The sequence below is a fragment of the Pygoscelis adeliae genome, unplaced genomic scaffold, assembly GCF_000699105.1.
Source record: "Pygoscelis adeliae isolate BGI_AS28 unplaced genomic scaffold, ASM69910v1 Scaffold232, whole genome shotgun sequence".
Classification (NCBI taxonomy): domain Eukaryota; kingdom Metazoa; phylum Chordata; class Aves; order Sphenisciformes; family Spheniscidae; genus Pygoscelis; species Pygoscelis adeliae.
In genome coordinates, this window is record NW_008824473.1 from 1297107 (window position 1) to 1320385 (window position 23279).

The 23279-nt window shown below is 39.1% G+C and overlaps 1 protein-coding gene across 1 annotated transcript in view; it reads left to right on the forward strand.

Annotated features, from left to right (window-relative positions):
• The window catches only part of ANKS1B (ankyrin repeat and sterile alpha motif domain containing 1B), a 450276-nt gene that overhangs the window by 375206 nt on the left and 51791 nt on the right, over positions 1-23279 (forward strand). Inside the window, 1 exon segment of the mRNA XM_009321298.1 lies at positions 19684-19791. Coding sequence (XP_009319573.1) covers positions 19684-19791 — 108 coding nt within the window.

Sequence of the window (23279 nt, forward strand, 5' to 3'; positions counted from 1 at the left end):
TGATTTTCATAAGTATCATTGTTAGTTTATGAGAACAAAGAGCAGTATAAGAAAACAATGTGGAACATCTGATTTTAGGCTTGCAGTAAGTGAAGACTGAACCGCATCTTGTAACGCCTGGCCAGACTGCACACAGGGTGGATCTTTTTATGGCTCTTATTTCACCCATTCTGATTGTGTGGATACAGCAAATAAGGCCAGGATGATTTTGTGAATAAAGCATGGCATTAAGATTTAGGAGATGTGGTTTTCATTCCTATTAGTACGCCAAGTTTTATCTGCAGCCTTCAGTTTATCAGTTAATCCGCATGTGCTTCAGGTTTTCATTTGTTAAAAAGAAAATAGGAAAGAGAAATCAAGTTCGTTTGTTGTTTTTTTTTTTTCTCCTCTGCACCGATAGAAGCATACACTTATATTGTTCAATGACTCAAGAGCCACACGCTATCAGCAGTACAGAATGAAGTGACCACATTGCAACAGGGAAAGTTGACGCTATATAAAATTAAAATCAATGCATTAAAAAAATAGGTTTATAATCTGATGTTTATACTATGGTAAGACTCACTAGAGTACAATAAAGCTTGATTATATGCAATGTAGTATAGTGGATAAAATTTCATAATTGCTAATAATAAGTAATCCTTCTGTCTCCAGGGTATACAGAAGGTTGAAAGGCCGCCAAACCACTGCCTTTTCATTGTGTCAGTCTCCTTGGCAGTTCTCTGTGGAAGGATGCTGATGGGCGGGAGGGAGGTTAGGAAAAGCCTGTGGGTATGTATGGCATTGCTGTCAGGTTCATAGATTACACAGGTCCACTGAAAAGTGGGTGCACAGTAGCACATGTTGTATATCCTCCTGTGACACTCCAGCATGGCATTCTTCTGGCTCAGGGGATTCAGTTATTCACTGCTCGCTCTCTCTCTTAATTTCATTTGTGAGCTCATTACACAGGAGTCTATTCTACTCTTAATGCTTCTACGCAATTTTCCTGAATACTGGCAGTATATAAAAGTAATGAGAAGAGACTAGACCCCTGAGCTTGGACTGTGTTTTCACTGCACTAAATTTCTGTTTTACCATTCATAAGCTCTCACTCTACAAAACCTGTGCTGCTGCTCTAAGATAAAATGTGTAGGTTTAGATTTCATTTTTCTAAGAAGCTGGATAATAGGCATAGAAGTGATGCATACAGCAGCATATCAGAATGGTTCCATGTTATATTGCTGTATTTGAAAGTAAAGCTAAAAGAGCAAGACTTTTACTCTTCCTCACATTTCTTTAGCATGCTGTGAAATAAAACATACTGTGTCATATAATTTTCATCTTAAATCACATTGCTCAACCCTATTCTTATTTATCTAGTGAAGCAGGAGGCCATGTCTGAGCACATGTACTTTGCTCCCTGCTCTCTCCAATTCCAAACTCATTTGATGTTCAGTTTACAGACTTTTTTCATTTCATCTTGCTGGGCTGTGTCTTCTCTTGTACTTTGCCATGGAGTGATAGAAGTCCTGGATGCCTGAGATGCAAGGACAAATCTTACCAAATTGGATGCATCCAGTTCCCTTCATTCCCCCATCGGCATCGTTCTTCTCGAGACCTGGGCTGCTTTAGCTCCTTGTAGGCTTCTGCTGTAGTAAAACACGGGTATTAACAAAGCAGGCTGGAAAGGTTGAGAGTTGACAATATAGGATCAAGACCAACTATTGGTAAAAGTTGCTCTCATCTGCATCTTAAACTGGTATATCACTAACGTTGTGACTGGGATGAGCTGATCTGTGGCTCTTGCTTATCACCACCACCACCAGCCTGGGAGAGGTTCCTGTAGGGTCAAGAGGAAGGAGAGACATGTCAAAACTGCAGGTCGTCCACAGCTTGTCTCAGATCTGCCTCAGTTTTAGACGCTATATCAGTGGGTTGGGAGGAGAGGATTAGCGCTAACAACAGTGTCCTTTTTAAACCTGAGTCTCAACAGAGTCCTTTACGGAGCACAGCCAGGGAGAAATATCGCTATACAACTTTTCTCATTCATCCTTGCATGTGGTTTTTGGGTTTAGTAGTTTGATTACACTTGCCTTGTGTCCAGGCTTTTCTTTGCATCCCTGAGAGTTTATAAATTCCTTTTACCTAAGTGAAAGTTAGAACTTTTCATAACCCAGCACTGTGAAAAGCTGAAGATTTATTGAAGGGTAACAAAGTGCCGTGTTCGGTTTGTCTTAGGGACCACAAGGTAAAAATTGTCAAGTTTGGAAATAAAAGGTTTCTCCTAACTACAGTGTGCATGTTGCCTGCAAGTCTAATTTGGAGTCTGAAAGGCTGCCTTTCTTGCTTTTACATGGTAGTAAGGATTCTGCAGGCAGTATTTTCAGTAGGGCTGCTCCAGCTTGTGTAAACAGTTCCTGTGTGTAGAATTTGGAAGTTCAGTTGTCCTTTAATTAGCGATTATATAGATGATGAAAAGCTAGTCAACCTCAGGGCTTCAATTATCATAGGAAAATTAAGATTTGGGGGGTTCTCCCGCCCGCCCCCCTGATACGATAATTCAAAGCTTTCTATGCAGTCATGGGACTTGTGCGTTTTTCTGCCTAATGAAAGCTGAGATTCAAAAGTTTGTGGTTTTGGGAGGAAGATAGACTTTAGTGAGACTCAGGATGAAATCATAAAAGTGGGAGACAATATAAACAGGGTCTGCTTGCTCTAACCATAAATGTGCCATCTCTGAAATGGAAATAAAAAGTAATCCTAGTTTTTTTTCTAGCCGTGAGTATAAGCAGCTATGAGATTGAATGTATTTGTAGGGTAGGTCTGCTGAATAAGAAAATATTATTTTTACACAGCTTTCATTCTAGCATTTCATTTTAACTGTACCCATCTTTTTCAGTTCTGCAATACAGTGTAATTCCTATTTTATTGGAATACAGCATGTCCAAGCGAGACACTGGCTTCATTGCAGTCAATGGTATTCTGCCATTGACATTAAGAAAACCAAGATGTCATTCTTGTTAACGATAAGTGGTATTTGAAAGAGACTCTTTTCACTGGCATTACATCATTGCAGGCAGGTAATTTATAAACTTGTGGAAAATATTTTAGGTACTATCAAAGGTCTAATGCATGTATGCTTGATTAAGTTATTAAACAGTGTTAAGCTGATATTCAGTGTACATTCAGAAGTTAAAGCAAAGCAAAAGTTCCTTTGGGAACAAGGCACCTTGGACCAAGAACATATGTGTAAATCTAGACGAAGGGCAAATTTGTGCGAATTTCAACAGGGAATATAGGTTGTGCAGCCCCAGATGTCTAGCACCCTGGTACTTCTGGCAAGCTAAGGATTCTCAGTGGTTTTAGCTGCCCTGGACAAGTACATAGGTCCACAGGCAAGGGGAAAAAAAGCCACAACATTTTTATTCTGCTTGGAGGATTTTGTTGTTAATATTTAAGTTAATGAAATGTCTGACCTATTGAATTATTTTCCTAACCATTTATCCAACTTTAAAATGCATGAAAAATTCAGTACCACTAACATAGCAAAAATGATTTAAATGTTGTGTGTTCCCTGAGTGCATAATAATCTGCAGTGTATAGATAACTTTTCAGTTTGCTGCACAAAGATTTAGCTGTGCAACTTTGAGCTATGTTAAAATAATGATGTACATTTTCCCATTTAATTTTAGATCCTATTTTTCAGTATATGGGTCAGCTCCTTAACTCAGTCCTGCATTAGTCTTGTTGCACAAAGCAGGTTTAGAAGTATGATCAGGTCTTCCATGTTTTCATTTCTTTAAAATACTGAACTGTGAATGACACGTTTATATCCAGAAATATAGAGGTGTCCAATGACAGTTATTGTCTTCTTGCAATCTACACAACAGAAGTTATGTTTACCCTCTGAAACAAATTATTTTTACTAGTGATTCTTCTGCTGATAAATCTCTGAGGTTTTTTAACCTTTCAGGAATTAGAGAGTTTAGAGAGAAAAGACAGTTGCTTTCTTCTCATCTTAATCTCAGTTGTAAAGTTTAACAGGTTTTGCTATCATTTGTTTGCCCATGTACCTTCTCCGCCCTTGTGAGGAACGTTTTAGCACACTAGCTTGTATCTGCATTTTTGCTTGTAAACCGCCTCGATTTTGAACTTGAAATTGACTGTGTGAGCCTCTGTGAGCACATCTGAATGAGTAGTTCTTCAGTTGCGCACTCCAGAAATATGAGGCTTAGCTCCCAGTTTGCTCTGACGTGGAGCAGTTTGATGCCAATCAAATCTGGGCCTTGGTGGTCACTGTTTCTCAGGCGTGTTGTGGCTAGCTCTTCTGCAGTGGTATAAGGGGTCCCTTGCACATTTGTCTTTCCTGCTTTCTATTCACGTGTGCGTGTATAAAGGTGATAACACACGTCATGCGTTTTTGTATAAAGGTGTGTGTATTTAAACACCACATACACGCTTGCACACCAGGTATTTGGAATCAACTCAATGAATCACGCCCATTCAAGTTTCATTGTACTCTCCATTGTATGCCATAAAACTACACCTTTACGAGGAGGGTAGCTTGGGAGATCTGTCAATGCAGGTCACTGGAAGTACCGCTGGGGGATACCAGCCCAGGTCTATTCCATAGAGCACTCTATATTTAAAGTTTTTGTACTCTTCATATATGGAAATTCCACTTGCCCTCCATTTATATTTGATGCAGGCTTTGTTAACGCACATTTTCTTATTACACACACAGAATAAAAATGTGGTTGTAGTTACAAGAATGAGTGACTGCCCTTGCACAAATAGAAGCATATATATGTATTCTGGGTGTACATCACCTGGCCTTTAATCTTAACAGGTGGTATGAAGTGGTGAGCTTCTAGGTAAATATTACCCTTTTCCCTTCCCTGATTTTAAGAGATAGGCATGGAAAAAAATTTTGGGTAGTGTAGGCTTTTGGCTTTTTAGTCAGCTGTCTATTGAAAAATAATTCCATGCAGATCTTAACGGTAGACGCTTTTCATTGTGCTTGTCAATTGTTTCACAGCTTTACACATATTTTAAATGAGATAGCTGGACTACACTGCTTTAGCATTTAAATGAAGCCAAATTAGTATTCTGTCAGCAAGCAGAAGGGGTTTTTATACTAGAAAGGTGTAGGAGGGAGATGGATAATGACGGATGAAACTTGCTGATACAAACACATGCCATGTTTTCTTAAAATATAAAATACTGAACCACTGAAGCTTGTACATTGCTAAAGCTGACCCTAGATGATTTTAACATGTATGCCAATTCCTGGGGGCTTACAAAATTTATTAGCAAGATAATACAATGGTAATATACAGAAGTGAATTTTTTTATTTTCTAAGTATTTCTTGCATCATGTCACTGTAATCATTTTCAGTTTAGACAGTAAGAAAATGTATCCTAGTGAAGAGATTTCACAGGATTTTAAATAGCTAAAAATTAGATGCACAATTTTTAAAAAAATCCATAGCATGAACCCATGTTCAAAAAATCACTTCTTTCTTTAAAACATTATTGAATAACTGTTCCGCAAAATGCTTCCTATTGGTAAAACATTGTTTTCTCTATATGTTTTATCCCAAGAAAGAATTAAATAATCATACTATGCCTGATAGTATACTAAGTTGTCCTAGGTCACAGCTGATGAGGGGAGCTGGTTGCAGTGCTCCTAGCAGCACCGCTTGTACAGAAAACTCACTGTACAGACTACGAAAGAATAGAAACGTATGTGGGTGTTTGTTCTCTTCGTTTCAACGGTATCCTAGAGGTGCAAAATAAGGACAGAGATTGCTGAAGAATGAGGCAGTCTTTTTCTGCAAGTTTGGGTGGTTATCCCATAAATGACATATATAATAGACATTAAACATACATTAAAAATGTTTGTTACATGGTTAATTCACTGCTTATGGAGGAGAGCAGAAGCTGTTAAATCAAATCTGATTTTATTATTAATTCAACGGCTTCCTTTCCATTATTCTCCGGGCTTTTTACATTACTTATCGATCAGCAGTTTTTGCTTGTTTTTTTGTTGTCATTTCTCCCTGTCACCTCCGTAGTGGTCAGCTGGACAAGGTGGGAATATGGTTGCAAATGCAGATTAAATTGCTGAGCTGAGTGGGGGGTGGTAAAGAAATAAAGGGGACCTGGAGCAAAGCTGCAAGGGGAAAAGGCATTTGGGGTCTGTTGAGCTGAAGATAGGATGTGGAGAGAGGGAGAAGGTTGATAGATGAGAGAGAAGGAAGTTAAATTTGCAAAGAAGAAAATAGGAAAGTTGTCCAAACTGCCAGAACAGACAAATAAAATAATGTACTCTGGTTTATCAATCACAAATGCCTTGTAGATGTCACCTACTGGTATCCTTCAGATAGTTACCTTTTAATTTTATTGTAAAATGTAAATCCTTTCATTAGCTAGTTCTAATCTGATTACTATAATGACCCATTTTCTGGTCTTCCTATTCTTCTCCTGTTTTATTCATCCTCTTAAAATTTCTGGCACTCATTTTATCTCTCATAGGTTCCAAATTCCCATTTTACCTTATTATTTCAGGAGTTTGCATTGGTTGTATCTGCAGTACAGAAGTGGATTAATAAAACTTAACATTTGCATTTTAAGTTCTCAACAGATCTAATTCCTTGTATAGTTAGGACTTAGTTGTAGCTCACACTGTCTCTCGCCTTTTTTTGGTTTATGATTTGCACACGGTGTTTTGTCATTTATTTGCCTCCCCCTTTGCTTCCTGACCACAAATGCAGAGGAATCCCTGGCCTGTGCGAGGTCTTAGTTCACGTTGGTCTGTGAACAAATATAGATTGCAATATTGTGTAGTTGTAGCTCTCTCTGAAGGTGTTCATTGCTGCCTGCGTGTCCCGGCGATGAAGCACGTCGCGATGCATTCAGCGTGAGCCCGAGCAGCGCTGGTTTGCAGCAGTCGGGCTGCGGGATGGCTGCGAAGCTGCGGGAAGGGCACGCCGGGGCGGTGGTGGGGAAATGCATGCGTTAAAGCATCCCGCCGTGCTTCAAACTCCTCCATCCAGCAGCCTCCCAGCATGCCGGTTTTGAACTGGCGCTTCTGTGTCAATCCCCAGAGGGCTCTGCCAGCAGAGAGCTATTTTCTGGGAACAAATTTTGAAATTTCAGGGTGCTAATGGGCGTGCTGTGCTCTGCCCCCTCTGTTTTCTAAACTGAAATGTGGATGTTTATCTCCTGAGCAGCTCTGAAGTGCCAGTACGTCTAGTGTTTTCTTTTAAAAAGTTTTGTTAACTTTATGTATTGTTCTAAATCTTCAAGCGTGAAGAATCTGGAGAATTTTTCCCAGTCCATCTGTGCTGCACTTCCATGGGAAAACCTGGCTGCACTGCTCTCATGCTGGTTCTGTCCTCTGGGCTCACAGCCAGGGAGGGCATCCGAGTCCTGGGGGCTCGGTGGGAACATCAGCACTTGGTAAATTCCTTGTGATAGGTGTTAATTCAGAAAAGATCAGCTGTACCTATCGCTAACCAAATTAGGGTGAAACACAGAATGGGTTCCTGAATATTAAGAAATTGCCTGCAGCTGAGTAAGCCCATTGTATGTGATACAGAAAGATAACATAACATTTCAAAAGCATATTTTAACCTTTTCCTTAAGTATTTTTCATTCCTACTATTAAAGTAACACAGTCATTTACTTTCAATGCTGTGCAGAAATTTGTTTTACTTAAGCTGTTGAGTATCTGTGAGAAATCTGTTTGATAAGAAAATATGAACACAAATCATGAATGGAAAATATTTTATGATTCAAAGGTTCATACTGCAGCAGAAACAAGTAAGTCTAAATGTCAGGGTTCTTAAAATGAGAAAAGCCTTACACTTTTGTGGATCCAGATCTGGATCAGAAATACAGGCAGAATTAAAAAACCCCACATAAACGAGATGTGTACTTGAACAGTAGAGTTTCTAAAACTATACTAAATTAACAGTGACTAAATTTAGGCTTACTTATTCATTTGGAAAGTCCAAAATGTTAGTTAATTCTTTAGTAGAACTCAGAAATACGTTTTAAGTCTAAGTCAGACATGTGAAGGTATCCCAAGTGGCTACATATTAGAACATAGCAAATATGTAAGTTACATTATCATCTAATTGTCCACAATAAGAGGGTTCTTTTCTCTTTGCTTGTTATTCATATAAATCTACTCTTCTGATTCATTATTAATCGTATCATAGTTCATGTGGTGGTGTAAAATGTTCATGACAGGATTTCTTATGTTATAGTGAGTTAATGTGATCTGTACTGTAGTGCATGTTTGTGACAAGATGATGTAGAAACTTATTTGGCTTCACAATAATACTGCTGGCTATTATACGTAATTCTGTAAATTAATAGATATAAATGTACACATAAACTAATCTCTTTTCTGCTTTAACATTTCAAGCTCTAGCAAAATTAAAGGTCTGCAAACTTGTCATCCCCCAAAAATGTGGATTTTCATGGCATTATTTCTGATCTGAAGGGTGATTATTTAACATTGTAGTAGCATTTGTAAAATAGGATTAAAATAGAGTATGATCTTCGTAACGCATAAATGGGCTGAATCAGTTGTATAAAATTTAATTGAAGAAATGTGAAAGTGATTTAATTTGGAACTACAGATCACATGAGAGAATATAACGAGCTCTGAGTATATTACTGAACAGCAGTACTGGGGGAATAATCTGGGCGGGAGTAGAGCTACTGGATATTTGATTGAACATCAGTCAACAGCATAACACAAAAACAGGACAGTGATATACGAATGTTGTGCATACTAACAAGATGCGTGTGTATAAAAACTTGTAGATTTCTGTCCCCTGGTATGGTTCCCTTTATGTTTCAGCTGGGATAATGTGCTTATACACTGGATTCTTCATGTCCAGTTAAAACAAATTTAGGAACGAGAGTTACTCTTAGTAGAAGAGTTCTGAAAAATTGCATGTATGTTATGATAAATGACTTGCAAAAGAAAGGAAAACTGTTCTTTTTTCTGTTTTATATTATTTATTTTTGAAGTAAAATTTTTATGTGTTTATATTGAGGGGAAGAGGGATTTTTGGCTTTTTTTCTGCTCATGTACGTTAGAAATCACAGTTGTGTCTCAACTGGAAAACCGGTAACCAGATAGCTAGTATAATGAGCATGTTCCTTCTAGGGGAAACATGATTGAGGGCAAACGTAACTTGCTGCCAACATGTAAGTGGATGTTATAAAGGAGATAATGATGAATTATTTTCATAAATCAGTGAGGACAGAACAAGAGCTAGAGAAGAGATAATTTAGGTTAAATATTAACGAAAACATAATTCAAGAATCAGAACGGTTAATCATTGGATTAAGGATATTTGCTAAATTACAATATTTGGAATTATAAAAAGGCATGACTAGACATTTGGGAGATTCTTGACAATATTAAGAGTGGTTTGGGAATTATTACAGGCGTGATTCGGGGCCTCTGACTTCTTGCAAGATGGGGCTGCTGTCCTGCAGTTAGCTGCATGCACAGGTCTGCTAAGTCATTTTGGTTTCATGCAGGTTTCATTTTTTTTCAAAAATCTGCTCATGTAACACACTCTGCAAAATCAGGACTGCTGGTGTTACTACTACTGATGGGGAAAGTGGGGAATGAACTCCTTGGCACTGTCTTTCCTTCTTTTGACTTTGTTGGTTGGGTTGGATGGGCCTAAGGTAAAGAACAAGAAAAGCAAAGCCTGAGCCGTGGAGATTAGGTTTATCCTCTTTTTGACGCTCCCTTTGAAGAGAACTTTCCTTTTTCAGGAACTTTTGATAAGGTTAAAGAAAAAAGAGAGGAAGAGCAGAGGTGAAGAAAACATGCTACACTACCCTGTATGAGCAGTGCAGCCCTTCTCACTGAGAAAATTCAAATAGAATTTATAGCAAGAAAGCCTTTCCCATGATAACCCATTCACTGGTGGGTTTTGCCAGAATACTTTATTAATAATGTATCTGCCCTAACTGTGGCATTCAAAAAGATACACACATCTATATTCTTTTTATTTTATAAAGTAACTTTAAGGACAACAAGTTCGAGATGACCAAAGCTTTGCTGGTTTTCACTGTTAATATGAAGTTCAGTTTATCTTTTTTTTAACTGTAGTACAAAATCAGCCTCCTATTTGGAGAGCTCTTCAGTACAGCTTGCCCACTTGCTTTGTCCTAATTTAGTTATGTACAAAAATGTTTCTTCCTTAAGCCAGAGCAATGTTGAATGTTTAATGAAGGAATCTGCATAAGAAGATGTGTATGATCTGAACGGCCTTGTGGTTTCAATTTATCTCAAATCATGCAGACAATAATCTTTTATGTTGGAACTTGTCGTGTTGCTCAGAGCCACAAGGGAAGAACTTACTTGCGCTATTGATGGATGAATATTTTTGCCACTTTATTTGTATCCTTTTGTAATCCCACTTTTTGATGGTGTTCCTTCCTGCTCTTACCTCAAGGCATGAAAGAAAAAGATATTTTGAGAAATGCTTTTGCTGTCCCCTTGCTGCCCCTGGCAGAGTTAATCCAGCCATCCTGCTGTGCTCATAGAGCCTGTGCTCATAGAGCCTGTTCTCTCCCACCCACGGTGCTTCCTCCTCGCAGATTAAGAGTCAAAGTACAGCATGATGCCGGCTCTGCCTGTGATGTATGTTTCTGCTCTGCCATGGTGGCCATTGTCTTTTCTAAGATAGTAGTAGCGTTGCTACAGTTGTGGTAGCAATAAAGGGTATAAACCAAGCAGGATATAAGGGAGAACTAACAGCTTTTTTTAAAGCCATATCCTGTAGTTGGAAAATGGACAAGATTAGGGGTTCAGAATCTGACAAGCGACATCACAATCCAGACCAAACGTAGGTTAGACAAAATGGCTCTTAATTTATTTTAATCATGCTAGTCAATTAGACTACCTGAAAGAAAACAGCAGATTACTATAGCTGCAGTTGAGATTAATTGGTAGCTTTTACATACGTAGTAGCTTCTTCCATTTGGTGTTAAAGGATGAGATTGATGAAGGTGAAGGGGGTGTGGAACCTGGGAAGCGGGGCGGGTACAATTTATTTCAAGCCATGATTTTCTTCCAGAACCTGTAGTAATTGTTTTAATGAGTTTAATTAAATAATTGTTTAATGAGCAAAGATTGCAAACCAGGATAGTATAAGACAACTGGGAAAATAAGTTGATGGAGGATTATTTTATTTATTATTTTTATGCTAAGTTTGTATGTCATGCCATAACCTATACTGAGGTTATCGGTCATTCAAAGTTTATTCTTTTGGGGAGTGTCTTTGCTGAAAGAAAAGTGATTAAATTGGTCAGCTGGCTGTTGCTGCAGAGCAGGTAGGGAGATAATTGAGGACCCTCTTCACATCACGTCGTATATGTAGGTGCATATTTGCTGTAAAGTAATGAAATGAAGATCTTGATAGAGGTGACATCCCTGAACAGCATAACACACGGTACCCAAAATAGAGTCCACGGCGCCTATACTAGCACATCACAAAATGTGTTTTACTTCAGCCAATGTGCCAAATGCTGTAAAAAAAAAAAAAAAAAAAAGCGGTATGGCCGAGGCTAAGCAGCCACTCTGCAGTAGGGTAAATCCACACTGATTACTGGTAAGACAGAAACAGTTATGAGAAGAAAAACATTTTTCATGAAATGGCTACCCTGTCTCTGACAGGCTTGTTCCAGTCCTCATGGAGAAAATGGCAGACACCTGACAGACAAGCTAGAAAACTAAATTTAGTAACTGCTGAATACTAAAAAGCATAGGCTCATAGACCATGGCTTCTGTTAAAATGTTGGCTTTAGGTTTCTTTACAGATTTATTTTTTTATGCTAGCTGCCCTCTTCTTTTGGGTGGTCCAGTATGAAAGAAGCTGCAATTTCACTGTGGTGGATGCATCTCATGTTTGGCTTGCGCTGCTGTAAGCACAAGCAGCTGCTGAAAATGAGGTTTCCACCCCTTCCTCTTTCCCCCATCCTTGGTCGTACTTTCCTGCCCATTTACTTGTGCCAGTGTTAGCTCTTCTGTGGCCAAGTAAGGAAGCAGATGAGGAGCTGGCCATACAGAGAACTGCTCCCTGCCTGCCTCCCAGGTCTGTTTTTAAGGTGGATGGGATCCCTGGGAGGTCGCTCTGCCGCAGCTGCTCCCACTCTGCAGCCCAGTACTCCTCCAGTCAGACCAAACCCTGGTATTTTCTTCTGCAGATCTTCTTTCTTTTAAGGAAGCGTTTCCATGCAGTTTTCACGAGACTTGTAGGACAATTCACCTGTACTTTGGCAGCATATTGGGATGGGTTGTGTCCTTAGCATCACACTCAGTTCCTACTGGTAGAGTATTGACATTGCCAGTGAAGACTTTTGTGTCAAAGGCTACAAACACTTTTCCCATTTTTCCTTTTAAGATTCTTTTACAGCTCTTCCCTTAAAAAAGTGGATAAATATTAATGCTAGCAGTAGGACAGTAATGCATGATCAAGTTTGTAATCTGGGATATTTAATACTTTAGGGGATAAGTGTATTCTGGATTGCTGTGTGTGGTGTTCTCTGCAAACTGCACCATAGCACAGCCTGAATGCAAGCCATAGGTAGCCTCTGTGCATCAATTTGGCTTGAACTAGGTATTCAAGGGTGGTGCTCATGCTTTTAATGTGAATGTTTACAATACAGAAAAATAATTTTATTAAACTGAAAATGCTTTAATACAATAATAATTAGATCTTCATGCATACAGCTGGTAACTTGCAAATATGCTAGAAACTGAATGTGTGCTAAATAACATCTCTTAACAACATTTGTTCTGATGCGTAGTCCAGGTTCTCCTGTCCAGTATTTGGCTTTTCTTTCTGTACGTTGAAGACATTCTTTCTGTAGTCGTTGCGTAGAAGGACCTCCATTAAGTTATACTATTAGAAGGAGATATTTAACACCATCTTAGATTTTTTCATTATTTCTACTGCCATTTTTGTCAGAGTATATAATTGCAAGATATAGAAATAAACAATCAATTTTAAATTCTAATATATTAATATCTGTATAATTAACTGATATTATTCTCATATTACAGAGCTTACCTTTTAATGACTGCGTTAGTTATAACTGTGAGCTAGAGTAATCTGCATTTTTACTCCAAGCAGGAAATAGCCATTTGCTTCTTCTGGTATTATGAAAACATTCATTACTGTATGTTACTAGAAAGCTTGAGTGTGTTTAAAAAAAAAAAAAAAAAAAAGCTTTTTTAGTAGACAAATGTCCCATTCTTTAAAGGGGCTTGAATGTGTTTTTTTTCCTTCTGCTTGGAGTTAAGTCCGTGATGAAATTGAATCAAGATCAGAAAAAGGATCAATTTTAAAGCTGTTAAAATTTCCTATGGAGGTTTGTATTTTATCTCCTATTTCTTGTTACACTAGCTATGTTTCATGCTTGTGTACAGATTAATGTGCTTTGCTGATAATTGCATATTAAAAATAGATAAATAAATGATTAGCTCATTATGAAATGCGTTGTAGTACCAGTAACTTTAATTATAATTTATCTGCTATGTAAGTAATCCTGCAAAATATTATGGGATAACATATTGGTATTGCAATTGCTCTCTTGTAGTACTGTATGATTAACATTGAAGACCTCAAGGAGGTTGGTCGGGAATACTCGGGGTCTCTGCGACCACACATTTTCCAAATCTGATCTGAACCAGTGACTGGGCCTGTCGTTAACTCAACACACAGGTGGAAATGCAAGTCACTAGTGGAGGGAACAGTCTAAGAAGTCTACCCTCTAGGACTCAATTTGGGAATTTATTCCACCTTTCAAACTGTCCAATATTTTTTCCACTTACTGCTTGTGAAAACAAAGGGAATGTTTTCACTTTATGTACAGACCTGCTTAGTGCTTGCTATTTTTCACATAAACAATATTTTCAGCCTTGTTTCTTAGAATAGGTAATCATTATTGTAATAATCTTTGTGTTTGTATGTATGATAGACTTTTAGGATTTCTGATCTATGGTTTTTTGAGCCTCATGTAATAAAAATGCACATATATTACATTTGTCATTACATCTGAGGCTTGCAAAATCATTAAATTGTGATTTATTTTTTTTTAAAGGCCATGGATTTAACTTCTTTTTAATTAAAAAATTGTTTTTTAAAAGCAGTTCAGCACATAGCCTGAGACACATCCTCAGGCGGTGAAGTGGCCAGGTCTCGGTATTGGCCAGGTCTTGTTTCATTGTATTTTCCTGATTTTTTATTAATGAAAAATTAAATTAATATTTTTCCACTGAAATATTAAGAGTTATTTATTACAAGCACATAATTACAATTACTTTTTTTTTTATCTTTAGTGGAGCCAAAAGTACTAGCACCTGATATTTTCAGACAGCCAATTCTTAAACTAATGAGAATTTGGAAAACAGTTTAATGTCAAAAATGGCTTGTTTGGTGAAGTCAGGGCAACAATTCCAGCAGCCTCAATAGTACCAAAGGCTGACCTGAGAACTTCTGCAAAAAATAACAAATCCTCACTCTCCTGAATCTGACCTGGGATGGCAATGGCTGAACAGCATCGTAACACCACTGCTCTGGCAGCAAGCTGATCTGCAGCAGTGAGGCTCAGAGGAGCGAGCGTAACAACCCGGGACTCAAAATTACCTTTACTTGGAGAAGACTTTTGGCCTCTGACTTCTCAGTACCATTAAACTGGTGATCTGCAACTAAATAATATATCTGAAGTGGGGAGGGGGGAATCAAACAAATGTCAGTTCCTCATGATAACGTATAGAAACGGGACTTATGAGGCAGCCATCTGTCTTTGTGAAATGCTGTCACCAAGACAACTGACATCTGTTTCCAGTTGGGTAATTAATTCAGGGGGATAATGGCGCATATTTCTTATCACTATGATGAAATCATATCACTATGATTTCATCTTATGAAATCGTAAGTCTCTTAAAAGTCTCTTCATAGGTATAATAAACAATTGCTTCCACTGCAGTTGTAGAAACCAAAGGAGTCTTGCATCTAGCAGAGTTGCAGCAAGTCTCTGATCTGCAGGTGCTTTGGAGCCTCTCTGTTTTCACATGCCTGCACTTTGCTGGGCGGTCAGGGCTCTACAGAAAAAGCCCTGCACTGTTAAAAATGTCAAGGGTTTGTGATAATTTATGGTTGGAAGGAATCAGCAGTTGCACTCGGGATGAGAAAGATCGTAAAGTATCCCTATGTGAAAAAAATTCAACAAAAGTTTAATATGGTTTGGACTGGACTTGGCTGCGTCTGGTATTGGTAAACCACCGGGCATTCAATATCGCAGCTGCGTGGCGCAGCCCTTGCTTTCTTCTGCCTGCACATTTTGTGGTCCTGAACGCAAGAGAGGAGAAGGGGGTGGGAGAGATGGCGAGCATGCCTTTTTCCACAGCTCCCAGTTACTTTGGGCCTAGGGCCGATCCCACAGGGCCTCGCCTGTGGGGAGGATAAGATTAACGAGCCCACTTGGTAAATGGGGCTCCTGCGTCTGCAGCATCCCACAACAGGCTTTAGCGCAGCTGGAGTACTGGGGCATGGGGTCAGTTATCAGCTCTGCAATGTCGTGACTGTAGTTGTTTCTATGAAAGTTTAATGACTCGGGCATATTTATCTTTCAAAATATGCCAATTATTACATCATGTAATCATGGTCAGTATGTGGGATAGGGGGTTTTTGGCTTTTTTTTTTTGTTGTTGTTGATCACTGACAGCAGTTCTGTGGATAGGACTTGTAAAATTTTGAACGGTTGTCCATGTTGGGAATTTATATAGCAAGTGTATTTAATCCATTCTCAAATTTTCAGTTAAACTGGTCATGATGATCAGGCAAGCTGTACTGGTTGGTCTGGGCTTGCTTCCTGGGTATTCTGGGCACTGTCGTGTTTTAGGGTTAGCCCTGTGGGGTGGCATTGTGGCAGGGAAGTGGTAATAATCAATGAATTCTTCACCCACAATTCCAGATAGCCTGGAGTTTATTCCAATATGACCAGCAGTAAAATGGTTAATAAAATTGAATTTAGCTAGCGTTTGGGGCTGTTTACTTGCAGAAATAGGAAGATCACACCTTGTTGGACTTTATTTACTATTTTTTCTTCTTAAATTCTGAAGTGTCTGATGCTGCCACTAGAGAATTACTAGTATTATTCTGATCACTCTCTAGTTTTCCACTTTGTAGCCGGTTCCTAGTGTCTGATTGCCACTGCAAGTTTAGCCCAGACCGCTTGCACTATTATGGTACTAATTTTACCCCATACAGTAACTTTTCAGATTATTCCAAAAGAAAGGAAATTGATGTCTTGAATTTCAGTAATCTTTATAATACCCATTTTAAAAAATGTAGAATAATTATAAAAATACAGTATTGGATCATATTATTCAATTAGAAGAAAAGATCAAGCAGAAGAATGTTGTAGAAATAATGCTCAGTTTTAGATGGAATAACTTGTTAATTCCAGCATCTGCACATATACAGTCATCAGGGAGTTATTGGACTGCATGCGTTTGTTTTTTTAAAACATCTGTCAACTAAGTCAGACATCTAAATGCAAAGTATTGCATTGGTTACATTTGTGGATTTCTTACATTTCCTGGTGGAATTTCATTCCATTTCATATGCTAATCACTGGAGAATATGGAGGTAAAAATAGGATTAAATTTGTTTGCATGTGTCATTTCTTTGGACAAATGACTTGCCCCTTTCTCCTTCAGTTGTATAACAACATCAAATATAAGAGAACATATGAGATGGAGTTGCATTATTTTTGTCTCAGGTATCCTACTGGTGGTGTGGAAAGAGGCATGTCATGTACAGGCTTTTTTTTTGTCCCAGTAACAAAATAGCAGGTTGTGGAGGGCTTAAGTTACTCTTAACAGTTTCATGACATGTTGTGGCTGATTCCTGCAGCCACCCTAGAAAGCTCATTTCATTGTCATATATGAAGTAGGCTACAATCAATTTGACAAAATGCTTCACTGCATAGCACTTAGGTGCATTGTATTGCCTGTCCCTATAGTTCAATGTTACTATGTTCACTCTTACCTGGTATATAGAAAATATTCATGGGGAACTAATTGGTGGGCTAAATAAGTGCAAGACTTTTAAAGGTTATTTGATACACAACATTAAGATATTTCTAAGACACTGCTTTAGGCAACTTTAGCATTGCACACCGTTGACCTATATTTGTGATACTTGACATTCGTGACAAATACTGTCAAGGATAATCCGTCACAGAACAAGTTTTCAGAATTGCAGGGTGTTTGTTAAACTCTCATAACTCAAATATAGAAGTGTTTCAGAAAACAGTGTTTTATATTCGTAAGTTGAGCAACAGGTTTTCCAAGTAAGAAAGTTAGTAGGGAGTCCATTTCCAGAAGAACACAGCTGTCTTCAGTTAACAGAGTATGTGGTCCAGATGAAACTGGGCTGCATCTGCCTATTGGCTAAGGACCATATGTTTCTGTAGGTTGCATCTTTAAATCCCTACCACTTCAGATTTGGGGTGACCACCATTTTAACAGAAAAACAAAATGTGGAATAAGCTTAGCAGCGCTTATGGTGTTCAAAGATCTGTATTGCTTTCAAATTGAGCACAGTTTTGAAATAACGTAACCATTTAGACCCGCCTGCTGATCTCTTATGTGCAAAGTCCCTCAAGACTCATGTCCTTTTCTCTCCTGATGTTCAACAGCTCTGTGAAGTCAAAGAGAATTGCTTCGTGTGGTTTGATATAGCTAATAAGGCAGTCAGAGCACTGAGGGCCTCGAAACGACCCAAGAACTGTAGCTTGACTTAAAAATCTCTGGGTAAATGCTCTTGATGATGGGGAAGCATTATGAAAGAAGCAAGTTCACTGAAGAGCATTACCTGAGTAATGCTTAAAGCAGCTGTAGTTCATTCATGTGTTTCCTATAGTTAAATACGGAGATAAACTGCGCATCCTTCTGTTGAACATTCAATGTAAACTGAATACGTAACTAAGTCTCCTGCATCCCTCCGGCATTTTTGTGTGTGCTGCGCTATCTCTGCTTCACTCGTGCTACTCCAGATTTAGACTAATAGGAGAGAGAGAGCACATAGCAGGCTTGTGGGACTCTGCAGCTTGGGTCTGCTGTTGAGCTGCAGGGTCTGCAACAACCCTGTAAGCTGCCTCTCAGAGGAAGGCCTCGATCTGTTTCATGTCATAGCCCATCGCTTTGTAGATGCAGACAAACAAGATGTTCTTGATGTTCAACAATATCAGACAGCTCGGAGACATCCAACAGAGGAAGTGCGGACGACTTCACGTGCCCACGGATAGGCAGGAGTTCACCCACCAGAATAATGATGGTGTGTTGCTGTACCATATCCTGAGATACTGGATCTAAGAAATGCCGTAGGAGAGTTGTTGGGGTTTGGGCTTTTTTTGTTTGTTCTCATGAATGGTAGCTCTTAGTAGTACTGCTTAAACTGAGGTAGTTGTTCACTTAAGAGGTAACATTTTCAGGGTTTTTTGGGGACTATTACTTTTTCTAGGTTGAGAAATTCCTCTCGACCGAAGGGTGTTAACACGCGGTGGTCCTAAATATAGTGGGAAGTACTGTCTTCTGAGAGGGAATGGAGGCAGCTCTGGTGTATGAAACCATATATACAGTCTGGAAGAGTTACGTGAGGACACTGCTGTTTGCAGAGCAGAGGCTTGCTTCTACAATTAGGGCTGCTTTACACTTTGAAGCCATTGTAGCCATTAAAGAATAGCAATCGAAATACGATTTTTTTTCCACTAATGCTTAAGTTTCCAACTTTCTGCTTCTGCCCTCTCTGTTTTCCTGAGAGCAGTGGTGGTTTTGTATGAGGTAGGGACACGGAGAGATATAAGTGGGGAGTAGTTGAGTAAATTTGGAACACCTTTTTGGACGTGTTCTTGGAGTTTGGACAAGCACAAGGTATTTGAACCTTTCCACTGATGGTCATGTTTGTGTCCAACAGAGATTTTTTTTTTTCTTCATTGCATCTGATAAAAGTAATAGACCTCCAGGACAAAGTCTGTCTGTCCCATGTTTCTTACGCAAGGATGATTCTACACGATAATGCAAACTGTACGTGTCGTTCGGAGATTACCCATGAAAGGCATGGTGAATAGATTTAAAAGTGATAATATTTATTCATTGTGCGGTTCCTTTTCTCCCATCTTGCCCTCTCTAAGCATTCGCTGGCTGTTCCTCACTGTCTTACTCATCCCTCCCATTCCTGTGAATCCCTTTAATCCTCATCACTCGCTGCCTGCACCTCTACATTTCCTTCACCAGTCTCCTCCTCCCCTTCCCTTGTTTTCGCTCCTGCTCTGCTGCCTTCTCTTCCTGCTTCTTTTTTCTTTCCTCCTTACTCATTTTTGAGCCTGGTTTTTTTTTTCAGTTTTCTACATCTATACCTGCTTTGGTTTCTTCCTTCATTTTACAGGGTTTTTCCTCTGTTTGATCTCACCTCTCATTTTCTCTGTTGATTGTTTGCCTCACACTGCTCTCTGTCTACTTAGCCTGTGTAGTGGACTAACTTGTTAAAAGGTTTAAAGAGAAAATGGCTTCACTCTGAATGGATCTTCATTTAATGATTGCAACGTGTTCATTTTAACAGAGTATTTTTGTTATTATTTCAGGTCTTAAAAATTAGCTTGATCGGCCACCGGAAGCGTGTTCTGGCATCTTTGGGAGACAGGCTTCACGAAGATCCTCCTCAGAAACCACCTCGGTCAATAACCCTCAGGGTGAGTCCCCATGAAAATTTATTTGCATTTCTCGAAAAGTCAGCAAGCATTTCATAACATTCACATGAAAGCAACGGCCACTTCGAGTGGGGTTCCACTTACCTCACTTCAGAAGTTTACAATATAAACATCTTAGGCTGACCTGCTCAGTCGCGCCTCCCCATATAGCCAGCGGAGATAAATTCATATTTTTACAGGGTGATTCATCTGACCTGTTTCAGATGTCTACCTTAGTTTGAGATAAGTAGTATCTTAGAAGTACCGGCTTATCTTCGTTGCTCAAGAAACTAGCATGGGAGCAGGTGTGTACAAGCTACACGTCTACATTTGCCCACAGGAACCCCAGCCCAGGCGATTGATATTGCGGAAGGAGAGTTACCATTTTCCTTTCATGTTTTCAAATGCTTGCACTTTTCAGGCTTATGCTTTATGCTGTGTTCAAAGAGAGCCTCTTGAAATTGTTGAGATACAAATGCCATTAAGATGTTTCTGTGTATCAAAAGTTTGTCACGTTTTTAATTTTCATTTGTATTCCCTCTTTCAGAAACCTTGTTGCAATGTCCCTGGGGTTTTTCCACACTTGACCAGATTTAATCTCCTCTTGTTGCACCACCTTCAATCGGTTTCTCCAATCCAATGCCTTTACTTCCTTGCTGTCTGTTACCCTTATCGAGTTGTGGTCTGATGACCATTCCTACTGTGTTTTCTCCAACGGAGTTCATAGCAACGCTTATTATTTTGGCATTTTAGGTCACACCTTTTGCATTTGATTGGATCTGATTAGTTTTATGGGGCTGCATTTCTGACTGGAATCTCATTTGGAACTAAATTTCCAAATGTCAGAGAGTGTCGGTGCTCCCAAGTTGAATTTCCTGGTGTAAAGAGAAATAGAGAAAGACAGAATGAGGACTTATTTTTACATACACTTACAATTTCCATGACCAGCCATGTTGAAAAAGGTCTCAAAAGTCTATAACATCCTGCTCTAAGGCACATTGCACAAATGTGTGGATATTTTTCTTGTATTTTATATTTGATGTATTATGTGAATGATCTCCTGATGCATGGCAGGTGTTAAAACACTCCCAGGAAAAAGGAATCATTTGAAAGTCTCACATTTTCGCTCAATACTTTCAGTGCTCTGGACTGGGGAATTAGTTCCTCTTCAGCAGGTGGGAAAGTTTCCACAGCCCATGTTATTGGTTAGGACTGTATATTCTCAGTTAATAGTGAAGAGGAAACTGGATATCCTCCACCTGTAGTCAAAATGATAAAAAGTAGTCTGCTGCTCCACAGCTAGAGCTACTGATGCGGGCAAGTGCTAAATTTCATTCATCACCTCGTGGTATTGGAGTCTTCAAGAGAATCCTAAAGAGGAGGATTGGATTGAGTTTGGATTAAGATTTTCTTTCCCATCAACTGCTACTATGCCATTTCAAATGAAACGAGGACATAGTATTTAGTCTGTAGTTTGCAATAATTTTTAGCTTGAAAATTGGTTTAAATAATGTATCTGTGGCTACTAAAAGATCAATTTATATCTATTAGAAAAGATAGTTTAAAGAGTCTACCTTTAAGGTCCCAAGGTCAACCTAAGCATGGCTAACTCTCTTCATCTTTTTCAACTCTTTCTGTACTAGCTTTTAAAATCTTTCAAAGTAAAAAAATGGTTAAATATTGAGGAAAAGCAACAAACATAAAAATATCCACAAAATATATTATTGCCACAATAACTGTGTACTAAGGAAAAGTTATTTTTATTTCAAAATCATATACTCAAAAGTTAGAAAATGCTGGATCTCAGGTCACCTATGCAATCTGGCTTTCTTTCCTTGAGTGCATTATAGTCTTTAATTACAGGACCAGTTTCCATGTTTTTCATGGAACCCCATCCTCGTCCGGTTCGCACAGGAAGCTGGAATTTAAACTGAAGGAATGACAATTCAGACTGAAAATTTGAAGAAGCAGTGTTACAATAGTAATGATAGTTTAAGACAAGAATGAATTCATTAGAGAGGATTCCTGTTTTTAGGAACTGGTTACACAAACATCTGTGGGGCATGAGGTGTGCCTAGGCAGCCTGGGGAAGGACCTCTTAAGCTCCCTTCCAGTCCTGACCTGTGTGGTTCCAGCGTTACGTGACCGGCAGGACTGAGAGGTGGGGATGAAGCAGATTTCGACAGTGAAATATATGATCAGGCATCCCTGTAGGGCATGTATCCATGCATTCACAACAGGGTGGAAACGTGATGTGAATACCTGGTGACTAACAGTAGCATGGTACTGACTACATGATAGCACCTGCATGGGCATCCATGCCTGGTCTGTAGAGTGTAAAGGAGATGAGAACGTGGGTATGGAGTGAGGAAGAGCAATGAAGGAAGAATGGGAGAGAGACTCATGATTAAAGGAATAGCTGTAGCTATGAAAATACAGATTTACACCTGCTTTTGCCACAAAGCCCTTGGATAACGCTTGGTAAGTTATTTAGGTAATTGCCTCATAAACAGTCACTAATCGTATGTTACCAACATTCTGCATGTTTGACTAGAGTCTGGAGTCTGATTTATACAAAGCTGAGCACACAGTGCTGCCAATTAGATCAACAGAAGTGGAGTTTTGAATACAAGCACATGGAAAATCAGGCAACAGATATTGTACTTGGGCATCCAAAGTGGCTGATATTTTTTAACCTTTGTCTGTGTGTCTCAGGTCCCCCACACTGAAGTGGTGATTATAAAATGCCAGAAGTCACAGGGTGTGGTGAAAATAAGTTGATTGACGTTTGTAAAGCACTTACAAGCATCATTAAAATGACAATATTAGTCACCCTATCTTCAGAGCATGATTTGAATAGAGTTTAGGGAAGAGGTTTGGGGCCACGAAACGAGGTGAGAATAAAACACTGACTACACGATAACTAATGATAACACAGTGCTGAGTATATGACAACATGCTGCACAGTTGAGGATCCATCTGTGCTGTGAAGGACGACTTTGAGAAAATAGCATAAAATCATACAATTATATACTGTTCCATAATGCAGAGGCACCATACTTCTTTTATTTCTTGACTTTATAATTCTTTTCTGATTTGCCTTGCCAGCAATCTTCCGATACAGATTTCTGAGTGAATTTCCTCTTTAGATACAGTTTGATAAAATACGAAAAGCTCGATGAGAGCTGGAATCTGTATATCCATTGCACAGTCATCTGTCACTTTGATGTGCTGATGGCCCTATCAGTCTACTAACAGTAGGTGAATCGTGATTCAGATCAGAGAGAGGTTATGCACCTGGCTGGAGGGGCAAGTAGCAGTCATTAGAAAGGTTTGGTGCCCCTGTACTCAGGTTATTTTCAGGGCAGAGGCGTCTGCACCATCTAGTCAGAACTGGGCCCGTGGAAGAACTGGGGGTAGGCTTTAGACATTATGCCTCACCAAATCTTCTGAGTGTGTGCAGATTACAGCTTTTCAGAAGCTTTTAACTG